Source organism: Cyprinodon tularosa, unplaced genomic scaffold, assembly GCF_016077235.1.
Source record: "Cyprinodon tularosa strain WSP-4 unplaced genomic scaffold, ASM1607723v1 ctg889, whole genome shotgun sequence".
NCBI classification, from domain to species: domain Eukaryota; kingdom Metazoa; phylum Chordata; class Actinopteri; order Cyprinodontiformes; family Cyprinodontidae; genus Cyprinodon; species Cyprinodon tularosa.
This window is the reverse complement of record NW_024039661.1, coordinates 200,527-211,993: the sequence shown is the minus strand read 5'-3', so window position 1 is coordinate 211,993 and position 11,467 is coordinate 200,527. Positions and strand designations below refer to the sequence as shown.

Sequence of the window (11,467 nt, the reverse complement as noted above, 5' to 3'; positions counted from 1 at the left end):
AATCCGACGGGAGCGTCCGGCGCTAGGTCGCTACCATCCACGTTAGTAATTTTGAGACGTAGGTGGATCAGTGTGTCGTTTAGATCCAAATATTTATCGCCTTCGCCGCAGATAAAAAAATCGATCTTCTATAGACAGTTGCATCATCGGAGCGGAAAATAAGTCCAGTTCCGTCAAACTGCATTCCGGGGACTTTTTATGCAGTAGAGCCATGTCTTCTCCTCCTCACTGAAAAATATCTCCTCTCCTGACAGATTTCTTGCTCTTAGCCTTGCTTCTTCCTAATGATTTCTTTCTTTTAACGCTCTTGTGTTTTTGAAAGTTCCAAACACGTTCTCCGGGTGGACGCTTTTTGTTTCGTCGCGATAAAAGCATCAGCCCTGAACCGTCCTGTTCATTTCCGGATATCTTCTTCATAGCTTTTCCGATCATGTCTGAGGCTATGCCGCTCGCCGCTCTTTTAAGATGAGGTTTAGCCATAGAAAATCCACTTTTAAATAGGGGTGAGACAAATCTGAATAATCTTGAAAATATGGGTCCGATCCCACGCCCGTATAACACGGGGGCGCCGCTGAATCCTCCTAAATCGCCTCCGACCTGATTTTGGTAATAATGTATAAGCCTATGGGGATCCGTATTCAATCCGATACGCGCCATGGTGTGATTTTTTATTTATTTGCTTCTCTCCGATACAGCGGGGTAAAATAGTTCAGAAGGGGAGTCTATGGTGAAGTGACGATATGAACGTTGTTCCCAGAAATATATATCTTGAATGATCTGTGTAAAATACACGTTTTATTGTATGTCTCTTCTCCTCATATGCTTCGAAGAGACTGGTCTAAAATGTAGTTTAACGACAGTCTTTCCGTAGCTGAAATTAATCGGTACATTTTGATCGGATTTTATTTCTACGTGGATATTTTCAATATGATTTTTTGAAACGGGTTTGAAATGTTGTGTGATAATATCGCCGTATGTGCCTTCTATTTTCACGGTACGTAAGAGAGGGGCATAAGCGTCGCCCACCACCTATGGAGCGACTACATCGCTGTAGCAATACAGAAGATCCATACCGCCTTTTAGATCAAAAGGGTGAGGAAGGGTTCTTTTACTAGCCAAAATCGATTTCCCCGGCTCTGCCCCCAGCATGTAAGCTATAGGAGGATAAAAACGTATATTGTGCCGACCCCCTGCTTGACAAAATATCCTTTTTTCGATCATATTTAACTTTAAATATATATCACTTTCCATTTTTCTCAGATGGTTTTCAATCTCCGCTTTGAATTGTGTCATTTCATCGTAATATCCGTGCGTTATATTCTGCCGGAAGAACTGCTCCCGTCCAGCTTCCCGCCATTCAAAATAGGCCGATTCTGCAAGGACGTTTAACCACGTGTGGGGATATGAAATCTCTACCAAGGCAACCTGCCATCTACCTTCTAAATTTATATGCTGCCCCAAATTTACGTGGAAACTACATCCGGTATTATTTTTAAATACGTCAACGCTGCTGTTAGACGGTAATGTAATATAGAATCCGTCGTCATCACTCACCGGATCCATGGTAAAGTGTCGGAGGTGGGTTCAGTGCAGGGGTTTTTTATACTTCGCTCAAGTCTGCCGCTCTGACCCAACTGTTAAATTTCTCAGGCCAGTTCTTCCATTTTACAAACACTTGTTTTTGACCTCTGAGCGTACGTCGTTTTAATATCTTCTCCACATGGTATACCTTGTCTTTGGGTAATTTGACTCTCTGTATTTCTTCTTCGTAAAAAGACCCCTCGATCTGCTCTCCATCATAGTCCGTTAATTTATACACAGGAGGAGAACGATCGACGCATTCGGATATGGTGAAGATTTCATCCGTAAAGCTTTGTTCGTATTTCTTATCAAACACCCCTCTTAACTTTGAAATTCTAACCGGGTCGCCCTTCTTAAATTTCCTCTTTGCCGCCTTCTTTCTTTCTCTCCCCACCTTCAGACCATAAAGATTCCTCAGGACTTGGTCTTTATTTTCAAAGGAAACCTCCATAGGGGACATTTTGATGCTGGAATGAAAGGAGTCATTATAACTTTTTACAGGATCTTGAAGCACATCCAGATATCTCCGTGTGTTATTAGCGGTGAAATATCACCACATTCTCGATTTGAGGGTACGATTAAATTGCTCTATGACGGAGGCCTTCACATCGCTGGCTGTCGCAAAATGGATAATTCCATATTTTTTCATTAAGGCCTTAAAGTCTTTGTTAAAGAATTCTTTCCCTGCATCGGTTTGAATCTTCTTAGGAATTTTACTGTCTTTAAACACCGAATCAATCGCCCTTACTACTTCTGAGGCAGTCTTTTTTTTAAGAGGTCGGACAAAAGCCTTTTTGGAAAACAAATCAATTACCGTTAATAAATAATTGTATCCGTCATTTTGGTCGGCTAAAGATTGCATGTCACAAAGATCTGCCTGAAATTGTTTCATCGGCCCCGAGACAAAAACTCTGTTCCTTGGAAAATGAAGTCTTGCCGGTTTGTGGAGAGTGTAAGCGTCTTGCTCCGACAAAAAATCTTCAACCTCAGCTACCTTAATATTTTCCCCAGTTTCATTCTGCAAAGCTCTCCTTAACCTATCTTTTCCCCCAAAACTTCCAGGATTGGAAGGGTTATAGTAGACTTTTCTTATAGCTTCACGGTCAGACATCCTATTCCTTACATCAGCACTCAAAAAATAACCAGACTTTTTTTATTCTTTTCTCCTTTATTTACATCGGTTAAACGAGTAAAACAACAAAACACAAAAACACAAAACCCAGAAAAATTCTTCATAATGTAACTTTTCAAATGACATCTACAAACTAGAAAATGTAAAAACAAAACTTTTAAAATGTAAAAACAAAACGTTTCAAATCACATCTATAAACTACAAAATGTAAAAACTTGAAATGTAAAAAAAAAACTAAATAGGAATGAAAAACAAAAAACGTTTGTTATTTTTTTTTTTTATCTTTTTTCTTTCTTTTTTTTTTCAATCACTTCCGAGTGATACAGAAGATAAACAAGCAACTAAATAGCACATCATTCATTCAGTGCGACCAAAGATGTTTGAAATAGTACAGAGTTGTCTGATTTTGTAAATTTCTCTGTTGTTCCGATACACTTCTTCAACAGCGGCACACAGTCCGAACGAAGATCTGAGTTCGTACAAAAGAGTCTCCACAATTATCTTCACCCTGAAATCCTCCGCTTCTTGTCTGCGTTCTTTCATCAGATGTTGAATGGCTGGAATGAGTTGCGGTGTTTTGAGTCGGCGTTGAAGCGTGATAAAGTTAGTCTGATAGAATTCTTCTTTCAATGCTTCGAGACATTGATGCTGTAGTTGACTCGGGTGGTCTGTTTGACATCCGTAACAAGTCTCTCGATTATATTCCAAAGCGACGTTGTTAAGCAAATGAAGCACGGCTGTTTTTACTATAGCAATGTGTGAGGAAAAGATCCAATCCTCATCCACCTCCCCGTTTATAATCGGTGGAGTCTGCGCCGGATGCACGACGAGGTTGGTTTGATCGTCTTCGGACGAATCAGGTGAGGCTCCCGCCGCCCTGTCTTCATCAGACTCTGAAAGAGCGGGAAGCAATTTCTTTTCCTCCTTCAGGTTATTTACTTCATTAGTCTCGCTTGGAAAAGGCGCTGGTGATGGTGGATGATTAGCTTCGTCTGGAAAAAGCACCGGCGATGGACGGTAGGGTGGTGAAGGCGGGAGAAATGGAGTCAGTGTGGGGGAAATAGGAGAGTATAAATCCCAGTACGACCCCATTCTATCAGCTGTAGGTTCGCCTCTTCTTGAAGGGATGTGTGCTGGTATGCTTCCTCCCGCTAAATATATAGGGTGGAGGATGGAGGGCGTGTCTAAAAGAGGGTTTGTTTTTTTTTTCACAGTCAGAATGTCAAGCCAGCAGCGCGAACTCCGGAACAGGTTGGAAATTTGATCCTAGGTTTGTCCCTTCTTGAAGAGATGTGTGCTGGTTGGAAAAGGCGCTGGTGGTGGTGGATGATTAGCTTCGTCTGGAAAAAGCACCGGCGATGGATGGTACACAGCAAAAATTAAAGAGTTAACATTTTTGAGTAAAATGTTTTAGAGTTGAATTTAACTCACTAAGTGTTGTTTTAACACTTAGAGATTTAAATGGTGCTCAATGTTCAAGTTATTTCCAGGAGTTGATAGGGCCCGTGTTGAATCTACTCTGCTGGGAGAAAAATAAGCTCCGCCCCCTTCTTCACTGTCTTCGTTTGAGTGCAGTCTGAACACGGCTCCATTTTCTCCGTCTCCTGCTCGACTACACGGTAACAGCAACTTTCTAAATCTTTGACCAGGCACTATTAAATTGATAGAATAAGTTGATGTGACTTTTTTGCATAATTAATACTTCATTGAATGGCAGCTAAATGTGTCCATTTTACAACAACCTTACACAAAGTGCTAGCTAGCAGCCCACGTGTGGGTTGTTAGCTAGCAACCGTTGTATTTACAATTAAAAGTACTGTAACGGTAACACTTAAAAGTAATAATCATATTGGACCATATAATCATTAAAGATAAAAGTTTGATGATTTTTTGCCATCTAAAATCATGATTTTTGGTGGTGGGAATGTAAAGGTTCCTGCCTGTTAGACTTCACCTGAACTTCAATGGGGCCGCTGAGATGTTCCTACTGCAGACATGTATTGCACACTAAGGGGAACACTTTACTTATAAGTTGTATTTTGCTTTATTTAGGTTTATTCCATGCTTCAGTAAAATGTTGATCCAGGTTAACTATGGTGAGGTGCAAAAGTATGTGAAGTTGGATTAAGCTGAAGGGAAGTTTGATTTTCATCAATTCCATGAGAAAGGTTGGTTTCTTGTTAAACCTTTGTGCAGGGTAAATGAAAGACAAAATTACGGAAGAGGATTAGGGCCACTGGAAAAAAAAAAAAAAAAGTAAACAGATTTTTAAATTTTATTTCAGTTTAACATGGGAGAAAAGTCAGAATTCCGACTTTAATCTCAGAATTCTGAGATTAAAGTCAGAATTCTGACTTTATTCTCAGAATACTGAGATTAAAGTCAGACTTTATTCTCAGAATTCTGACTTTATTCTCAGAATTCTGACTTTTATTCTCAGAATTCTGACTTTTTTTCTCAGAATTCTGACTTTTTTCTCAGAATTCTGAGATTAAAGTCAGAATTCTGACTTTATTCTCAGAATTCTGACTTTATTCTCAGAATTCTGACTTTTATTCTCAGAATTCTGACTTTTTTTCTCAGAATTCTGACTTTTTTCTCAGAATTCTGAGATTAAAGTCAGAATTCTGACTTTATTCTCAGAATTCTGACTTTATTCTCAGAATTCTGAGATTAAAGTCAGAATTCTGAGAATAAAGTCAGAATTCTGAGAAAAAAGTCAGAATTCTGAGAAAAAAGTCAGAATTCTGAGAAAAAAGTCAGAATTCTGAGAAAAAGGTCAGAATTCTGAGAATAAAGTCAGAATTCTGAGAAAAAAAGTCAGAATTCTGAGAAAAAAGTCAGAATTCTGAGAAAAAAAGTCAGAATTCTGAGAAAAAAGTCAGAATTCTGAGAAAAAAGTCAGAATTCTGAGAAAAAGGTCAGAATTCTGACTTTAATCTCAGAATTCTGAAAAAAAAGTATACTATACTGAAATAAAATTAAAAAAAAATCAGTTAACTTTTTTTTTTTTTTTCCAGTGGCCCTAATCCTCTTCCGTACAAAATGTATTTAGGGAAAATACATACTTAGTTTTCAACACTTATTTTACAAATCTATGGTGAGTAAAAGGGATAAGCAATTTTATTTTCAGTTTTGCAATATGTTCTCTAATCTCCAAGCTAATTGTATGATCAACACAAAAAAATGTAATTCATATTTTAATGACACAGTTGGTGATTAGAGCATTCAAATCAAAATTTTGCCTTCTTGCTTTTCCAGTCATTGAAAGATTTTGCCTGCCACCTGATGCCAAAGTTGCATACAAGGATGGAACAGATGCTGAAGTTGATGAAGAAATATTCAGTGACCTCATTAAACAAGGCAATGTTGTGTTGAAGGTCTACTGCCAAGATGGTGAGATATAAAAGTAAATTAAGTCAAGCATCATAAAGATTTTACAAAAAGATGAAATGGATTTTCTTCTTCAGAGTTCTCTGAAAGGTCTGCTTCTGAGTCTGACTCAAGCTTCAGCTCAGATGCATCAACATCAACAATACTAATGGATGAGATCCCATGGAAGATGCAAAAAATTGAGAATGCTAATAATGCATTGTCTGCCAAAATGGTAACGATATATTTTGTGTGCCTCTAAACTCTTTAACCCTGTTGTGACATATTTGAGTAATCCGAATATCACCATAAATTTCCTTTCTGTTCATTCATTTCATAGCGGGTTGAAGGTGTCCTTCAAAGCAAGTCTGGTGGTGAAGAAGTTCTGCAGGAGTATAAAGCAACAGAAACCCTAAGTGATGCCACAAGAAGGCAGATGGTAAACATACAGGTGGCTCACATGACTGATGAACATGGGTAGGTGTGTTTTTACACTTTATAATCTCTGTAAAAATGGACTATTTGTCTCTAATGTGAAATCTGCTGTTAGGCACCTTCCTCCTAAAGCGATCAGAGAGCAGTATGCCCTCGGAATAGTGACGCTCTTCCCTTCCCTCAAAGATCCATACACCAAAAAAGGCTATGTAATTTTCTTTACCAATTGTGATGTCTCATTTTGTCCCAAAACTGTGTTTTTTTCATAAAAATTGTGATTGTTTTTCTTTATTCCCTTTTTTAGGAGCACTTTTATGATGCAGCAAGCAGCACAGGATACATTTCATGGCGTCTCAAAACAATTCAAAGGAAGGCTAGAAGAGGATCTCCTGTGGCACCAAGTAGCTCCAAAGAGATTTTAAGTGGAGGCCCAAATAGTCAGAGAAATGTGATCGTCGAAAGACAGCTAAATGGTGATGCCTGCCAGGAAGCCATGTCGTTGCTTAACCACACCACAGACAGGTCCCTGATCTTTCAGAAGATGAGAGAGACTTTTGAACACCGTCAGAAACTTATTAGAGATGCCAGTGGAAGAACAGACATTCTGACAATGTTTCCCAGATTTCTGGACACAAAAGGATTAGTAAGTCTTCAAATGAGTTAAAATCTTTAAATACAAGGTTATATCCAGTGTTGATAGTTGGATTTCTGCTTTTTAATATAGATTGATCAAGACTTCAGTCTTCTATTTAATGAAGAAACCTCCTCCAGACTGCTGCAGAAGTGGGATGTGTTCTTCAAGCAAAATGTCATCAAAGAGGCCAAGCGTCTCACTTCAACACCTGAGTTGAGAAGTTTGGTGCAGTCAGCGGAAGTCCCTGGAGATGACCAGGATGCGGCATCTAGTAAGTACCAAAATATATCTGAACATGGTTGACTGTTCAGAGTATTCAACACTGGCTCTATGTTGTCAAAGTTCTGACACTAAATTATATGAATCTGTCATCAGCCTATGACCAAGAAATGGCCTCCTTGTTACTGCTCCTACATCTCCTTCCACCACCACCTGGAGGACAGAAGTCTCCAAAAATCAGTGCATGGGATGCAATTGAGAGACTCGTTGTCTTTCACAAGGTAATTAAATAAAAAAATGTACAGTACTTTGTCACTTTGCTTTTATAGACATGTATAAATACTGGTGGTAACTGCGCATCTTTGAAGATGTCTGGTTAGACATGAATTTCTTTAGTTAGATAGTTGAATCTTTTTTTCTAATGGTTGTAGCTCTGTCTCATTTCTTATTTTTTGCTTTATTATTTTTTTTTAAATCTTAGTCATGCTGCAGTTTAGAGGAACATCTCCGGGGTCAACGGAGATGCCATACCTCCTTGCTGTTGGGCGTCTGAAGAGCAAGATTGACAGCTTCTACATAGTCATGGATAAACACCTCATCCCATGCCAGGCAAACCGCTCTCTGGGAGCATTTGATGAGTTGTTCAAAGCACATTTTGTGTTCAATGTCTCTTATGATGTTGCATTATTGAGTTTTTATACGTTTCTGCAGACAACAGTGTATAACATTGATGTTGGCAAAATGAAGGAATCACCCAGAGTCAGAGACTTAAGAGCGAGGCTGCTTAACCAGCCCCTTGTGCTCTCCTGTGAGTAAGTCAAGGTAAAAATGTTGAGATGCTTTAAATGTCAGAACCTGTATCCAAGCAGCCAGCAGTTGATTTCACATTTAAGAGTTGAACATAGTTACTATCCTGGACCAAAGTTCAAATTGGTTTGTTCTCAGCAAGGCTGCAGGCATCAGTTTCTGACATATACAGGTTTTAGAAAGCATCTTAATAATGTTCACAGTAACATTCAGCACATTTCGCAGAGTTTAGCCATTCCAAGTTCATCCTCTTGTAATCCAGTTGTAACATATCAAGCTGATGCTTTGAATGACCAGCTAGCCCCCCTAAATCAGTCCTGTTCTTCTGATTCACCTCAGGAGAGCACTCCCTCACAGATTTCTAAAGACCAAACTAAAGAGATGTGTGAATCTATAGTAGCTAAATTACAAGGCAGTGGAATCTCTGGCAGCCTTGTGTCCTCAATAGTGGGGGATTTAGAAGAACTAACGAATGAGATTCACTTAAAAGCAAAGCAGACTGCTATTTCTGCATTACCCATGACTGATCCTAATGTTTCTTTGATAAATGAGTCATTCGAACAATTTGAAAATCCATTCACAAACTTAAATACAGAATGGAAACGAAACAAATACTTCAACATTAAATGGGGTGTTGTCGATCCAGTGGAGATAACACTAGGAGTAAGATATGACAGCAGACGAAATCAGAAAACTGGAACATATGATCAAGTACCTGTGAAGGAAACTTTTGTATATGTGCCGATATTGGAAACATTACAGTTCATGTGCAGAAATCAGGAAATTTGTGCTTTGCTTAGGCGAGAGTGTGGATCAGAGAAAGAGACTTACGCAGACTTTTCTGATGGAAGCTATTATAAAACACATCCTTTGTTTTCAGCCAAAAAACATGCCTTACAAATTCAGATATTTTATGACGATTTTGAACCAGCCAACCCCCTGGGTTCTAAACATGGAATTCACAAAACTGGCAGTCTTTACTTTGTTCTAAGAAACCTTCCTCCTAAATTTAATTCAGTTTTGATGAATATTCATTTGATATCACTATTTCATGTACAAGATCTCCATAAATATGGTTTTGATGCTATTCTGGAGCCATTTCTGAAAGATCTAAAAAATCTAGAAAGCCACGGCCTTAGTCTTCCATTTTCTGATGAGCCAGTATATGGCACCATCTCCCAGATAACTGGAGATAATTTAGGAATGCACACAATCCTTGGTTTTAATGAATCTTTTAGTAGTCATTACTTTTGTCGGATTTGTTTAATAGAAAAAAGCGAATGTCAGACTGTCTACAGTGAGGATGATCCTAAGGTAATACTTAGAGGAAAGGAGATTTTTGAAATGCATTATAAAGCTCTTGAAGAAAACCCACAGCTAAAGTCATTATATGGTTTGAAAAAAAAATCTTCACTTAATTCATTGAGATATTTTCATGTTTCTGACAACCATTCATTTGATATAATGCATGATCTTCTTGAGGGTGTTGCTCAGTATGAGATCAAATTACTTTTTGAATATCTTACCCAAAACCTCATTTCAAAACAAGACTTACTCTCCAGGATTTATAGTTTTGATTATGGCTATTTAGAAAGGAAAAACCGTCCCACAAAAATTATTTTGGAAAGTTCTGGAAATGGCATAGGTTTAAATTCTGTTCAGACATTGTGTCTTGTTAAAAATATTCCACTTTTGTTTGGGGACATTATTCCTAGAGGAGACAAAAACTGGTACATGCTACTGTTGTTACTGGAAATAATGAACATTGTCTTCTCTCCTATCCTTACTATAGGTATGACTATATATTTGAAGCATTTGATTGTTGAGCACCACAGACTTTTTAAATTCTTATACCCCCATAGAAACTTGATACCTAAGCATCATTTTATGATCCACTACCCATCTTCTATTAGGAAAATAGGCCCATTGTTACATATGTGGTCTATGAGGTTTGAAGCCAAACATAAAATGTTTAAAGATTATTTTAAAAACTTCAAAAATATAACGAAGTCCCTTGCTAAAAAGCATCAGATGGCCATAGCTCATCATTGGGAGACAATATCTATTAAACAAAATGAGCATGGGCCAGTCAAACCTTTTTTACTTAAAGATGAAGATCTGGTGAGTAATGAAATGCTTCAAATAATTTCATCAGAAGATGTTTGTTCAACTAGTTGGGTTAAAGTTGATGGTATTGAGTACAGACCTGGACTTGTTGTTTGTAGTACAATGCAAGAGGAAATGCCAGTGTTTTGTCAGATAAGTGATATACTTTTAGTTGACAACACTTTTCTTTTGTTATCTAAACAATTGTTCACAGAGAGGTTTGATGATCATTTTCATGCTTTCAGGGTTCTTCATAGTGAAGAAACACTACTTGTAAAAATCCAAGAGCTTAAATTTAATAAGCCATTTGATATTCAGAACTCATATGGTGTTTCTAATGAATGTTTGTTCATTGTACCACAATTTAAAATGTTGGAAACATTTTAAAAATGCAAAAATAAAGCATCTAAAATGGATTTGTTTTTAGTTTTGTTTTATTATAATTAACCACTCATAAAGTGACTTATTTTCTAGAAGATTACACTTGAAGGTGTTAAATCAACTCTAACAAAACAGTTAAGTTTTGTTTTTGGATCAGTGTTAACCATTATGTCCACACACCCTTAATTCAACTCTGTCGTGTGAGTTAAACAAGGAACTCGGTTACAGTGTTAAATATTCAACTATTTCGACTGTGTCAAATGAACTCTGAAGAGTGTGGACCTATATAAACCCTGAAAAAGTGTTAAAATCAACTCTATCAGAGTTGAATCAACACTTGACTTTTTGCTGTGTGGTGGTGAAGGTGGGAGAAATGGAGTCAGTGTGGGGGAAATAGGAGAGTATAAATCCCAGTACGAACCCATTCTATCAGCTATAGGTTCGCCTCTTCTTGAAGAGATGTGTGCCGGTATGCTTCCACCCGCTAAATATATAGGGTAGAGGTTCGAGGGCGTGTCTAAAAGAGGGTTTTTTTCACAGTCAGAATGTCAAGCCAGCAGCGCGAACTCCGGAACAGGTTGGAAATTCGATCCCCAATTTCGAACATTTTTTGGCGCCATACACTAAAAGGTATCTCCAGCATGGTCCTAAAGATCCCACTTTCTATGTTGAAAACTTCTAAAACAAACAGGTCGGGGGAAAAAGCCTCGTAGCTACGTCGCCTGCTCGCTCGGAGAGACCAGGCCCCGTTTGTGGTAGATTTTGTTTCCCAAACTGCGCTAAAAAGCATCTCTCCGTTG

The 11,467-nt window shown here is 38.1% G+C and overlaps 1 protein-coding gene across 1 annotated transcript; it reads left to right on the top strand.

The window, feature by feature from the left end:
• The first annotated feature begins 4,112 nt into the window (after window positions 1-4,112).
• Window positions 4,113-7,926, top strand: LOC119775663. The gene is made up of 9 exons (XM_038273721.1): window positions 4,113-4,332; window positions 5,975-6,109; window positions 6,184-6,320; window positions 6,426-6,562; window positions 6,636-6,729; window positions 6,825-7,163; window positions 7,245-7,425; window positions 7,530-7,654; window positions 7,855-7,926. Exons 3-9 carry the CDS (start codon window positions 6,255-6,257, stop codon window positions 7,924-7,926), a joined length of 1,014 nt encoding a protein of 337 aa, XP_038129649.1. The 5' UTR covers window positions 4,113-4,332; window positions 5,975-6,109; window positions 6,184-6,254.
• The last annotated feature ends 3,541 nt before the right edge of the window (window positions 7,927-11,467 follow it).

Bases quoted from the DNA above. Each gene is read 5' to 3' on its own strand.
- LOC119775663 (XM_038273721.1), top strand. From the start codon at position 6,255: ATGGATGAGATCCCATGGAAGATGCAAAAAATTGAGAATGCTAATAAT. The intron at 6,563-6,635 runs GTAGGTGTGTTT...ATCTGCTGTTAG, and splicing joins CACATGACTGATGAACATGG to GCACCTTCCTCCTAAAGCGA. The intron at 6,730-6,824 runs GTAATTTTCTTT...TCCCTTTTTTAG, and splicing joins CATACACCAAAAAAGGCTAT to GAGCACTTTTATGATGCAGC.